The following is a 13,142-nucleotide window of genomic DNA, read 5'->3' as shown; positions in this document are numbered from 1 at the left end:
ATACTTGGTGAGTGTTTGTGCTGATGAATAGCAGATACATGATGTGAATAGATTTCAGTGTGTACAGCTTCTGCCTCTGCGCTGCATCACTGCCACAGCCTGCCGAGGCTGACCGCTGGGCCAGAGCACGTGCCGCAGAGTCTGAACGAGCAGAGAGGAACTCTGCAGAGACGTTCAGTCAATCCCAGCTGAACCTGTGCAGATTCTTTGTTCCATTTGGTAATACTGTGACAGGCCACACTGAAGGACTGACCGTCACCGAGTTAGGAGGCGTTGTGTCCAAACCAGAAGCTAAATTGTGTCAAAAAAGCTGGGCACTTTAACTTTCTCTAAAATCTATAAATTCCTATTTAAAATGGATTACACAACCACACATACTGCATTTTAATATTTTATTATTTCTGCTACGTCAAGGAAAAAAAAACAGGGGAAAAAACCAAAAACATTCTCACATTCCCCCCACAGACGATGCAACTTTCAGCAGCTAAGCACAAGAAAACAATTCAAACTGCTCCGTGGTTCTGCTTTAATTAGCCGATGTGTTGATTTGATTGAAGAGTTTGTCTTTGATGACTTGAGACATCAGGCCATGAATAGCTTCAATGGTTGTCTTGCAGCTAAATAACATAAAAACAAGCAAAATTAATTAATTACTTACATGCACAACTTCATCAGAAGTCTTTACAGGCAACAGAGTAACTGGCTTTAGGATGTCAATGTGCTTTATTTACAGGTTATATGAAGTATTTTAACAAAGTGCTTAAAATATTCAGGAATGGTACATTTTATATCTAGTTATTAATGTGTTTTTTAACAATTGTATTCGTAGTCTTCAGTTTTTAAAAATGTTTCCTAAAAGGATTTTAAAAATTTTTATGGATTGCAAAATGAAACATTTACTAGCTGTGGCTTTTTTATAGTTAAAAAAATTACACAAACACAATGAAATAGTTGATGGTTTTATACAAAGGAAGGTATTCCGAGGTTGTTTTACTCTGCATCACGGATTCCTTCCTCTCTGGAGGGTTTAACTTCGAGATGAAATCTGCAGGAAAACTTTTAAACGTCAGCTGGTGGAGAATTTCCCTTAAAAAGCCTCCAACCAAAACTTCTACTTCAGGATTGACTCTCATATATTAAGTTTTTCTTGTTGCTCCACATTGAGAACACTCGTGTCCAGCTTTGTCTCAAGGCCCTTTTCTGCCATTATGTCTCTTTAAACATTTTCATTAGCTTTGACTTTTTAAAAAACACCATTACTGCATTACCTTTTTTCTTTTATGACCCCAATTAAAACATATAAGGGATGGGTGAAAATAATAATAATAATAATTGCTTTGAACAATAGCGCAAATACTTTATATTTAAATTTACTATAAACAACAAAGGAAATAGACACTTCATGGGTGCTAAAAGCTATTTGTAGTGATTACATAAACAAAAATGCAATGCCAAGTTCATTTATAGGCCACCTAATGTTTACCATAATATGTATAATCTGCAGTAAAAAAAGGAAAGCAACAAATTTAAAGGCTTACCTGTCTCGAGTAGCTTTGGCCAGTTTGTCCTCTGACTTCCTGTCATGCGTGTCCAACCCGAGCATGAAGCTTCCTCTGCCCAGCTGAGCCTCCGACTGCTCCAGTTTCTCCGACAGGTCAAACACCTGACCCGTGGTGTAGTCCGAGTTCTGGCCGTCCAAGAGACAGAATAAACCAATGTACGCACACTTATCACACAAAAGCCAGATAACAGAGTGTTCCATAGAAAGAACTTGTTACAGACTAGCCACAAATCGAACCATCTCTGAGCTGTCCCGAAGGAAAAGAAGTCATGGAGAAGTTTGCTTAAGGTGAGGCTGTGTTTATAGTAGAGCAGGTAATTAAAACACAATGCCATGGGGGGGGCCTGACTAGGGTGACAGTGTAGCAACTGACAAAGCCCGTCACCTACTGAGCAGCTCCTTCTTGACATCTAGTCAATACATCTTCATCCAGAATGCCAGCGAGTGAACTGTTTAGATAAGCCTGGTGTCTATTTAACCCAGCTCAGGACCACAATGCAAATTCATGTGACGGCCTTTCAGTCTTTAGAAAAAACTGTGCTCGAGGGGCGGGGGGCTTCTGGATGAGTGGAGTCAAGTCCAACTTTAATACCCATCATCTTCTTCTGCTCCAAAGTTCACAAAGACCTTATTACTAAAAACAATAAACAAGCAGGGCCAGCTAAAAAGCAGCAATAAATCAACACATCACAACATGTTGACTCCATGTCTGAATGAGTTATAGAGTAATAATTAACCATAAATCAAAATGTCAAACAATTAGTGAACATTTTGAGTTTTGAGGTGGCTTACATACCGTAAGAAGGCTGGAGGAACTTAAGGTATTGACCCAATATTTGTTCCAAAGGAGTTCCAGGAGCTTTCGATCCAGAGAAGACTTGAAGTAAGTCACCTCCAAGGCGTAATATCTGAATAGAGACAATCATAAAGAGTTGAAAAAAAAGATAATTCAGGAGCATGTTAAATATATGCATCTTTGATACATAAAGTTTTGATAAATAAAGTTTGATTGATTGATTTATTAAGAGTGGTTTAGTGCTTTAAATTTACTCACTGTTTACAATGAACACCAAAGTCTTCTATCTTGTTCAGCGGGATTGTTTGATATTCTGATGGTCCTTCATCTGGAGGTTTGTAACCCTGAAAATCCACAAGGAAAATGTTAAAAAATAATACAAAATAAAAAAAAAGAATTAGCACATTTGTTTAATCATTAACAAGTAAACAAATTAAGACATTCTGATGTATATTTATGACAAATATTTATTCAGATCCCTCCTAAAAAAACTAACATCAACGATTCGAACTTAAAATTTAATTTATGACTTCAATAAGTCATAACACCATGTTTCTCTTGGTCTTTGCTGTACCTTTGGGTATGTTCTGAAGGCACCTAGATTGACTTTCCCTGCAGAAATAGTCCGAGTGGGGTCGATCTGTAGGACACAAGATACAGTAAAACAGGAAAACAAAGTCAAAGGTCGGAATCCTCCAGAGACCACTGGAATCAGTTCACTAGGAGCCTTTTTCCCGCAGCTGTCAGTGTGAAAAAAACACACACTTAATTATACGACGCCCCTGGCGTCGAAGCCCTGCTGAACTAAAGGACGTGTAAATAGCATATGGGGTTGCAAAAGGAAAATAGTCAGTAGTGCAATGCCAAAACATGCAGTGAATGCATTAATAGATTTTCATTTACGTTCTTGTAATGTTTTTTTTTTAAAGACGAAACAGGAACTTTCCTCCTCATTTTTTAAAAATTCCACTAGCAGGAAATTACATTAAAATAACGTTATAAAAGTTTATACGTACAACAACAGCAACAAAAGGCTCCTGAAACTGCTGGTTGAGCATCTGAGTGCTCACGTCGATCCCTGACAGCCAGCATCCGTAACCCGGGTGACTGTGGTACCAGCCAATGGCATTCTCCAAACGGCCAACCTGGGGGGTTAAAAAGATAAATATAACAAAATTATTCATAATTATTTATAATACAATATTATAAAGTGTTTATTGTTTAATACAATGAAAAGGTTTTACTAAATCTGACGTGGCTTGCTTAGTTTCTAAAAAATACGGAAACTATTTATGAAAGGAAATAGACAGACTTCAATAGGTCAGTCGGGGATAGAAGTTATTTTTAAGCTTTTAAAAACAAAAAAATGAATATTATAAATGCTCTGCTATCCCCAAAGATAACTGGAAACAGCGGGACAGCAACTCAAGAAAATCCAGGCTGGACTTATTCCGGCTACCTGTAGCCCACCAAAAAAAAAAAAAGAAGAACAGTCATAACGACAATAGAAACTAAATAAAAGATTAGAACACTTCAATAGACATATTGACATACTGAACACAGAACCTATGACTAATAAATCTTAATAAGAGACAGTTTTTCAACAATTCCACCAGGAACTGTGTAATCTGTCAAGAAGAAGTAATTGCTGCTGTGTCATTTCAGTGTTGGTGTATGTTTTTACAATAAAATAACATGATCCCACCTGTTTGGCGTTTTCAATGTAGGCAGCCATGTATTCGTATGCTGCAGCCTGCGCGTTCACCCTGGTTTCTGTTCCCTCCACAGGCAAAGCGAAGCTGTCCATGATGATCATGGTCTCCCCGTCCACCTTCCCCAGCATGAGACCCATCACCTCCAGGTTCCCCCCTGACCTGGCATGCATCACCATCTTCAGCAGGGCCAACGCGGAGATTTTGCAGTACTTGAAGTAGTGGTGACTAATGATTTGAGAAAAAGAAAACACAATTAGTTTACGCGACACAACAAATAGGAATGAAGTCAATCAGGTTGAAAGTACTCTTTTGTCCACGGCTTCGCCGCGAGGATTTCTTGTTGTTGTTTTTTGTCGTATTTGTAAATTTCATCGATGCTCTGGACTTCCTGCATGCTGTTCGACAGCTCCCACGTTTTCTGAGCTGTACTACTTCCAGCCATGATAAAGTGTCAATTCAAAATACGAAGAATAAGCGTTTCGAACGTCAGTGACAACAACACAAACAAAGAAATTGTGTATATCCGTCTAAAGTAACAGGGCCAGACGTTCTCTTGCAACGGCAGCCATGACAGGGAACGATACCAAAACAATGACGTCGAAAGATTGAACCTTTCTTTGTTGATTTGGAAAAATACAAAAGTCGAAGTTTCGTATCTTTATGTATTAAAATGGATCATTAATAATATATTGAAAAAATCAATACAATTTATGTAAGAGTTAAAAGTTCTGCTAAATGTACCCATCAATTCTGGTACTGTCACCCCTCTGATAATGGTTTAGTCCAAAAGAGACGTCAGCAGACACTTGAGGATGCACTGGCATCTAGCGGTGAGACTTGTAAAAAGCAGACAGGTTTGAGAATATTTTTTATCCTGTTTTTAGAACTTTGTTTTTTATTTAATGCATTGTATATCTAATAAAGACCCTAATGGGAGATAACAGTTATTAATGCTGCAAAAAAAAAAACTTCTCGAAAAAACACATTAGCGAACGTCATTGGTCAAGAGTAAAGGTAAAACATCAATGTTACTTCGTGTTTGTCATCTTATAAAGCTTAGAAAGCACGTTTAGGATTTTCAAAGATATTTTTATTGAAATGCGATTAAGTTTGTATGATTACCACATAAACTTTAGATATACGGAGTTTTTTGTGGTTTCGTGTTTGCTAACTTCTTTAGCCTGTGCCAACCTTTGTGTCACGGTTGCCCATAGCAACGCTTGCTGCGTTGCCATTTTAGTGCGGCGAAAACATTCAGAATAGTCATAAAAATGTCTAATTAATTAAGTATGTATCCTTTAGAGTTAGAGTTTCATCTAAGGTTTCATTTTTATAGCTTTGTTCACTGCCAGGTTGTGCTGTTTGAGTTTATAATGGAAAACACCTAACTTTCAATTTGCATGCACCTGTATGCTGAGAAAGTTCTTGAATCTGACCTTGGACAACTAACTTTCTGTATGAATGTTTTTCATCATTTGCAGGTGATGTGCATTTTGTAAAACTCTAGCATCCACAAAATATGGAACCATATAGCTTATCATAAACAAGATGAAGTATTTGTGGTAGTTTTAATTTTCAATCAGTCCAATTATACTGGCTATTTATTTGCTATGTTTTTCTCTCTCTCTAGGTTTTAACTGAGGCTTAGTATCAGAGCGTGAAATGGAGGAACAGAAACCTCTTCTGGATCTGCGGCTGGACTTCAAATATCATGCAGCCAAGGTCAGATATCATACGATTATTATAGGATCATTTAAAGAGAATTTTTGTTGACTGTGTTACCTCTGATTCTCCATTCTGCCAACTTATTTTTCTATTTTTTATTCTTACATGTACCTTTTAAGGAACACGATTTAAAAACCTGTGAACCTCATCCACAACACCAAGGGCTTTCCTTACCTATTGATGATAGAGCATCCATAAAGGTGTGTCCTTGTGTGCACTATTTTTTTTTTTATATTGCCTTGTTCATACCTTTTATTTATTTATTTTGGGGTTTTTTTGCAACAGAAAAGACTGAGAGACGAGCTGAAAAAGGAATATAATCAATTTCTTCAGGAGCAAGCTCAAATAAGGAAATTAAATAGGAGAGTCCTTCCTGTCACCTTTAAGGTAAAATCCAAGCTAACAAAGATATTTTTCCCAATATACAGGTTACCTGATAAAGAAATTGGTCTTGTTATTTGTGCTGTATAGCTGTGGTAGCTCTATTTAATATTATTTCTTTCAGCCTGAAGAAAGTCAACCATCCAAGGTTGTGAACTCAACTGGTGAAAATCATCACCTCTTGATTAAACCCAACACAAACACAGACAGGGAGCACACTGCATCCAGGACGGACGCTGCCACCCTGACTGAGGATGCAGGAGAAAGAAGCACAGGGACTCCAGGCCCACAGTCACGGAGGAGGTGGAACATCCCTAAAGCAAAAGGACGTCAAGGTTCTGAAGACGGAGAGAACACCGATGAAAGGGATGGTTTAGGTTGTCAGACAGAGAAGATCCGGATACCAGAAGAGCCTAAAAGCTCAGAGGTGGAGCTGAACACAGATAAAGGGGATCAAATTGATTTCAAAGCAAGGAGGAGACAAAACAGAAGCACCCAAGTTAGTGAGCACAGAGTGAACAGGTGTCTAATTATCTTCATAGGGATTTTAAACTATTGTTAATCTGGACTTGCTTTTAAGAGGAATTTGTTTGCATTTTCTGTATTTCTCATTTCTGCAGCGCTGACTTTCAGGAAATGGAGGCTTCTGCTGTTTGTAATAAGAACAGCAGTGATCAGGCTGGACAGACAGAGTACCGGTAAGTGACAATTCTGCTAATGAAGGCATAATTTGTGATGAGAAACTCATTTTGTTTACATATTTTTCAAATAGAAAACAAACTCCAGACAGGCATGCAGAATCCACCGTCAGTTCCAGCAATGTGAAGAAGGAATTTGCAACTGGTCTCATAATTGGTAAAAAAAAACCCAAATCTTTTTAATTTTAAAAATTTGATTCTGAAAATACTTTTAAGAGACTTTCACTGGACCAGGGGTCTACAACTTGTAACAATAAAAAAGTCATTTGGCCTAGTTTCTTACTGACCAACACCAGTAAAGACCCACTTTACCCTTCAGAAAATTACACTTTATTTAAGTTTTTGTGACCATTAAGCCATTCATTTATAAAATGTAGTTTTTTAAATAAATATAACATTAAATTATAACAGTGTTATTTTTTTATATATATATATAACAAATTAAACTTATTTTCCTCCTTTTAAAATAAAATACACCCTGTGTGAAGGGGCACACGCCTCTGAACCAAATCCCCATTGGTCAAAGTTTCTTCTTTTTTTCCGGAATCCGTTTTTTTAGGAGTTTTTTTCTTACCGAGAAAGAGGGTTTAAGGGCAGGGATGCCCAGTTTGTTTAGTTTAGTTTAGCCATTACCTGTTGAATTCTGTGAGTTAATGTTCTTTAGGATTCATGTTTATTAGTACAGAATTCACATGTATTTGCATAGTATATATCCATATATATATCGTATATAAAATGTTTTTTATAATCACTATTGCAGATATTACTGTTGACACCACATGAGTCCTTCTGAGGTTTTTTCATGATGCAGGGGCAACAGAAGAACCAACTGTCATTCAAATGAAGAAGGAACAGTATAGGCAGGAGCTGCTGAGGCAAATCGCTGAACAACGGGATAACAAACTAAAGTACTGGCGTCTTATTTTTAAACCATTCATTTCTAAACCATTAAACAGAACACTGTGACAGTATTTGCTCTTGAATTGTTTTCCAAGGGAGAAACAAATGGAAGTTGCTGCCACTGGAGCCACTGACCCAAAGAAAGAGGTAACAGAAAAAGCATTAAAGACTTTTACACAAAGCAAAATCTTTCTTGGATGAGATCATTACATTAGTCTCAGTCCTGTTTTTATAATTGACAAATTCATCTTCAATATTTACATCAACTAATAAATTTTTTTTTCCTCATTCTTTTGATTTATTGCATAATGTCCTCAAGCCTGACAGGATCAAGCGGTTTGGGGCGGAGCTTGAACAGACTGACAGCTTCAGACAGGATGTTCTTCACAAGCCCGGAGCAGACATGGAGTATGTTGGGGGGGTTTTAGATCCAACGCCTAAAAATGACAAACCCATTGAAGATTCAAGACAGAGTCCACCACCCTTAAGTTCAATGCTCAGGCAGATCCCGGAGAGGACGGCACCTTTGTCTGGGATGGCTGTGCCGCATGCTCTCCCGCCTCTGGACTGTTTTAGTGAAGACTACAACAGAGCTCTCATGCACCAACTGTTAGGGGAGGGGGACATCTTAAGGTAGCTAACAGCGGCTGCACGATCCCATTCATGAATGAAACAAACAAATCTGCTGTGATTTCTCCTGGTTTCCAGATTTACTGGTGTCCCTCCTCTTGCTCCCATTGTACCAAACACAAACACGATTCCCTATGATGGAGCCCATTTATACTACGGAAACGGGAACTATCCATTTCATCTGCATCCTGTTAGAAATCAAAGTACAGCATTATTTTTTTTTCAATCATTCATCAAATGTATCCGTATGCAGTAATTTTACAGACAGATTCGGATTCCTTTTTAGATGACCTCCCATCTAACGTGGAAGTTCAAAACGATATGAATGACATTTCCCCAAAGAGGCTGCCTCCTCTGAACGCCCACGACTGCATCGAGTAAGTGTTCATCTCAGCTTCTCAGTCAAAGCATTTATTTAGACAATAACCGAATGTAAAGAGGATACTCTTCCTCTTTTTGTGATAAATCACTCAAATTAAAACAAGTTATTTGAATTTCCCCCCTCAGAAGATGGTCCTCTGACCAAACTGTGTTTGTTCCTTTTTTTAATCTGTCCTTTTTTCTGGTTTAAGCTCACCCCCATCCCCCACTGAAGGGCTTCATGTAAACAAAAGTCCGCTCAGGAGAGACAATGCAGTGAACTACCAGGAAGCACTGAGACAGCAGGTAAAACTGCTGCCTCACAGTACGATACAGGTGATGTAAGCAGCCGTGTTAACATTTTCAAACATCCTTTTTCATTTGTCCAGATCAAAGAAAGAGAGAGTCATAAAAGAAGAGAGAAAGAGGAGAATGAGAGGTGTGATTTAAAGTTACAAGCTGAAATGAATTCATTCAGCCCCTGGGGAAGAGGTGGAGGTGGGGCTCCGATTAAAGACCAAAATGGAAACCTTATTAGTAAGTTGGCTTCAACTTTAAAATGTTGCATTTTGTGTATCTTATAATGAATGAATTGGTTTTATTTGCTTCTGTGTTTGAAGGTGACTTGTACCAAATGCACAGAATCAATGAAGAAAAAAGGTCGACGCCTGGAGCTCATGAAACCGGGGCTCAACTCCCAGGTATTTTCTGTCTTTATCAAGTGTATTTCATTGTCATTGACTTTGTAGTCATTGGCTTTACCCAATTCTTCGGGTTTTCTCTCCTTTGCTGCAGGTTTTAGTGATCAGTCACCTCAACAGCAGCTCAGTAGCAAAGAAAGACTCAGAGAAGAGCAAAAAGGACAGGTAAACAGTGTATTTTTCAAAAAAATCTGGAATCTGAATCCACAGACATAAGACACACACACCTTAACATTATATCTCAAACAGATTGAGGAAAAGAAGAGAAGGCAAGCGGAAGAACGAGCGAGGATGAGGATTATAGAGGAGAAAGAGGAGGAGAGGCTGGCAAAGGAGAGATTGTTCATGAAGCAGAACTACGAGGAGGAGCAAAGGAAATTAAAGGTGAGAGGCTCATCTCTTTCATCTTCCTTTTTCAGAGGGCTCCTCTTTTCTGAACGAACTGTTATGCTTCTGCAAAACAAGCCGAAGAACAAAACAGAGATCCAACTGGGACCCCAAATACCCCAGAAGGAGGAGGGGAAGAGTGCTAGGCTGGAAAAACAGAGGACACAGCCGATCACAGAGAAAACAGTGGGGAACACATCACAGTTGATTTCTGAGGTACAGTAAATGTGGAGAGAAATGTGTTCTGTAAAAACGACTACTTTTAGAGAGCATGATCATTGTTTTTCAGAGAGTACCAGCTCCTCCTATCCCAACTTTGCAAAAGAAACGGACAAATCTTGTAAACTCGAGGCCGCCTTCTGTCACTCCCAACGCCGTAAATCCCATAACTGCATTCATCTGTGTTTTATGTCCAATCCTAAAGTTAACAAAAATGACAGAAACGCCTGTTTACAGGAACAGGCTGTGTCAGCAGCACATGATCGGCCGACCCCTGAGAGAGCATCACCATCACACAGTAATGTTTTTAATCGCCTGGTCACATGTATTAACATAAATGATCACAGTCATTATTATTCCAAACATTGTTCACTCTTGATGGATTTTTCAGATGGCCGGGAAGAAGTGATCAGAGAGCTGTCGGCCCTCCGGAGGCTTCTGAAGACGGAGCAGAAAAAACTGGAAGTCCAGATGGGTCAGGCACTTCCACAGGAGAATCATCACTCCATCCCCAGCAGGTACTCTGGAGCACGGCTGACACTTCTGAAATGGATGAATCTCCTTCAATCTCTATTCAGACTTGTCTTATTAAGTCAGTGCTGCTGATGGGTAAAAATATGAGAAGAGCTCACTCTGGTCCAGTGCGTAAAAAGGGACTTAAATGTATTATACTGTACTGTGAAATGTTTTAAGTTTTGAATGTAACTTTTTATCTCTTTACATGAAGAAGACACCCCACTGTGGATGCCTCTGAAGGTGTGAGTAAAACTCCACAGTCATCTTTGGGGACCCCTTCTTCTTCTGCTGTTGCACCAGTCAATAAAAAAAAACCCCACTAAGGACTCACATGAATGACACAATGGATGAATAAAATATGTCTTAACTCACCGTGTTCTCCAATCCCGTTTTGTTTTTAATAATCCATCTGTTGGATGGATCAGCTTTTCCACAGTCAAGTCAGGTCTGTGATTCTCTCTGATCCCACGGAGACCCCTGATTTCATGAGGTCGTGGTGAAAGTTTAGCAGTGTTGTGCAGGTTGGCTGTCCAAACAGAGGGAAATTTAAGCAGCTGAGGAAATGGCTTTGGGTCGGCTCCCAGACTGAAGGATTGCTCCAATACTCAAGAGCTACAAACTGGAAAACAAGCAGAATTGGATTCTGTACGTGTCGAATCGACAACAAATCTTTCACAACAAAGAAGGTGTAAAGAAGACCTGCGTCTGAAAGGGGAACGTGATCCAAGATGCTGTGATTAAAAATTAGGCAAGGTTGTGGGCAGATAGAGGACAAGGCTGGAGAACAAAAGGTTTTCTACAACATAAATAATTCTCTTTTAAATGTAGATCTGTGTATTGTGGTTTTTCGTGTTAAATCGATTGCAAATGTTAAAAAAACCCAATCTTTCTGCTGATTCACAATGACTGAACACTTTCTCCCTTCTGAACCATCTGCAAAATTGTCATTTGTGTCTTATTTTGAAAAAAACAACATTGTGATGCGTTTGTTAGTTTGTATTTCCAAGTGATCTTTCATGTAAAGCTGCAGAGGGTTTTTTTTTTCATAAAAGTTTAAAGGGTTTCAAAACTATTCCATATCTTAAAGCTTTCTGGATGCCAGGTCATTATAGCTCTTTGTCTCAGAGCCAGTTTAACCGTCAGCAGCACTCATGTTCTACAGTGTGCCAACAAAACTGAGGCAGGTTTTAGGATCAAATGCATTAAGTGGATTGGAAATTTGTCTCTTTTATAAGCCTTTTAACTTTACAGATAAATATCTTTTTTTTATTGCTGTTTTAATTAACTTTTTAGTTTTTAATCTCTGCAATGTAGTAAAATGGTGTTTTTTGGGGATGATGCCAGATGTTAATAGCAGTATGAAGGGCAGAAGCAAGAGCAGCACTTGCCTCAGATTTCAGACGAGCTCTGCGTTTCATGAAAAAACACACATCTTTGAAGCATGACCCTGATAAGCAAAACACACCATAGCGCCTATCGAAACGCTTTGAACACACCGATCAGTCATTTTCGATCAAGCAGAGCACGTCTAATGAAGAGGTTCATGGTGGGGCGAGGGGGACAATCTATCAATCCTCCAGAACCTTATGTTTCTTCAAAACACAAGACTCTGACTAAGGTAATCACAGATTAATTATCTGCATGGAAATAAACCAAAAGCAGGCAGATTTGGCAATTATGAACAGCTTCATAGTAATTATTTACAATTTTAAATATTTAAAATCTTTATTTAACAAAAGGAAAAAATTAGAGGATAATCTAAATCTCTTTAAAACTGCTCACGGTGTGGATGATTTGTCTTGGCACTCGCCCTGGGGAGGAGCGTCTCCATGGAGACCGTTGCCACAGAGCCCTGGCTGCAGCCCAGAACAACACTGCAGAACAACAGGATGACAAACTGCCCCTTCAGGCTAGTTTCTATGGCGTACTTACAGATTAGTGCTTTCAGTGTGATCACTGTTTCTGATTACCAAAGATTAATTCTTTGAAATCATAAAATTCCAAAATACCATAAATGTAAGCACTTTCAACATTTAAGGAAATAAGTATTTGATCCATTGCTGAGTTTGTAGGTTTTCCCACTTAAATAGAAATCGACAGTCTGTCATCTTAATGGTAGGTTCGTTTTAAAGAATTCATATATATTTATTTGTATTTTACTGAAGTAAATAAGTATTTAAACCCTCCTGCTGGAAAGACTTAGTAATTTGTAGAAAAACCCTCATCAGCAGCACAGAGGTCAGACATTTGTTGTAGTTGATGTGTAGATTTCTGCACAGATCAGGAGGAATTTTGGTCCACTCCTCTTCTAAATCATTCCAATTTGTTGTCCGTTGCTTAACAACTCTGAGCTTCAGCTCCTTTCATAAGTTCCCTGCAGGATTGAGGTCTGGAGACTGGCTGGACCCCTCCATGACCTTGATATGCTTCTATTTCAGTCATTCATTCTTGGATGTGTGTTTTGGGTCATTATCCTGTTGGAAGACCCATCCACCTGGCATGAGGAGGGAAAAGGGTACATGCCTCCGCCCATCCACACGTTGTAGTAGCCCT

At 38.8% G+C, this 13,142-nt stretch overlaps 2 protein-coding genes across 8 annotated transcripts; one reads left to right on the top strand and one right to left on the bottom strand.

Annotated features, from left to right (window-relative positions):
* Positions 1 to 378: 378 nt before the first annotated feature.
* cops5 (COP9 signalosome subunit 5) lies at positions 379 to 4,830 on the bottom strand. Its single transcript, XM_004081032.5, has 8 exons — positions 4,378 to 4,830; positions 4,063 to 4,297; positions 3,374 to 3,502; positions 2,932 to 2,997; positions 2,616 to 2,701; positions 2,358 to 2,469; positions 1,539 to 1,687; positions 379 to 617 (listed from the first exon to the last, which is right to left on the bottom strand). Exons 1-8 carry the CDS (start codon positions 4,512 to 4,514, stop codon positions 527 to 529), a joined length of 1,005 nt encoding a protein of 334 aa, XP_004081080.1. The 5' UTR covers positions 4,515 to 4,830; the 3' UTR covers positions 379 to 526.
* On the top strand, positions 4,797 to 10,961 carry cspp1a (centrosome and spindle pole associated protein 1a). 7 transcript variants are annotated; one of them, XM_020712553.3, is made up of 22 exons: positions 4,797 to 4,926; positions 5,703 to 5,794; positions 5,917 to 5,997; positions 6,083 to 6,184; positions 6,303 to 6,700; positions 6,799 to 6,876; positions 6,951 to 7,033; positions 7,688 to 7,784; positions 7,872 to 7,923; positions 8,096 to 8,409; positions 8,485 to 8,609; positions 8,693 to 8,783; positions 8,979 to 9,072; positions 9,156 to 9,303; positions 9,387 to 9,467; positions 9,562 to 9,632; positions 9,717 to 9,851; positions 9,933 to 10,070; positions 10,144 to 10,230; positions 10,311 to 10,371; positions 10,465 to 10,591; positions 10,804 to 10,961. In XM_020712553.3, exons 2-22 carry the CDS (start codon positions 5,735 to 5,737, stop codon positions 10,910 to 10,912), a joined length of 2,532 nt encoding a protein of 843 aa, XP_020568212.1. In that variant the 5' UTR covers positions 4,797 to 4,926; positions 5,703 to 5,734; the 3' UTR covers positions 10,913 to 10,961. The 7 variants fall into 7 exon arrangements, with proteins under 7 accessions (XP_020568212.1, XP_011487198.1, XP_078794632.1 ...); XM_011488896.4 differs by having other exon boundaries at positions 10,801 to 10,961; XM_078938505.1 differs by having other exon boundaries at positions 4,862 to 4,902; positions 10,801 to 10,961.
* The last annotated feature ends 2,181 nt before the right edge of the window (positions 10,962 to 13,142 follow it).

Source organism: Oryzias latipes, chromosome 20, assembly GCF_053564925.1.
Source record: "Oryzias latipes strain Hd-rR chromosome 20, Olatipes_Hd-rR_3.1".
Classification (NCBI taxonomy): Eukaryota; Metazoa; Chordata; class Actinopteri; order Beloniformes; family Adrianichthyidae; genus Oryzias; species Oryzias latipes.
The sequence above is the reverse complement of the archived record's forward strand: the minus strand, read 5'-3'. Positions and strand labels throughout refer to the sequence as shown.

What these genes read in the sequence shown, in the direction of transcription:
- cops5 (XM_004081032.5), bottom strand. Translation starts at nt 4,514, where the DNA reads ATGGCTGGAAGTAGTACAGCTCAGAAAACGTGGGAGCTGTCGAACAGC. An exon ending in GCGAAGCCGTGGACAAAAGA is followed by an intron (nt 4,298 to 4,377) that starts GTACTTTCAACC and finishes TCAAATCATTAG; the next exon opens with TCACCACTACTTCAAGTACT. An exon ending in TTTGGTGTTCATTGTAAACA is followed by an intron (nt 2,470 to 2,615) that starts GTGAGTAAATTT and finishes GTCTCTATTCAG; the next exon opens with ATATTACGCCTTGGAGGTGA.
- cspp1a (XM_011488896.4), top strand. Translation starts at nt 5,735, where the DNA reads ATGGAGGAACAGAAACCTCTTCTGGATCTGCGGCTGGACTTCAAATAT. An exon ending in AGTGAGCACAGAGTGAACAG is followed by an intron (nt 6,701 to 6,798) that starts GTGTCTAATTAT and finishes TCATTTCTGCAG; the next exon opens with CGCTGACTTTCAGGAAATGG. An exon ending in AACGCCCACGACTGCATCGA is followed by an intron (nt 8,784 to 8,978) that starts GTAAGTGTTCAT and finishes TTCTGGTTTAAG; the next exon opens with CTCACCCCCATCCCCCACTG.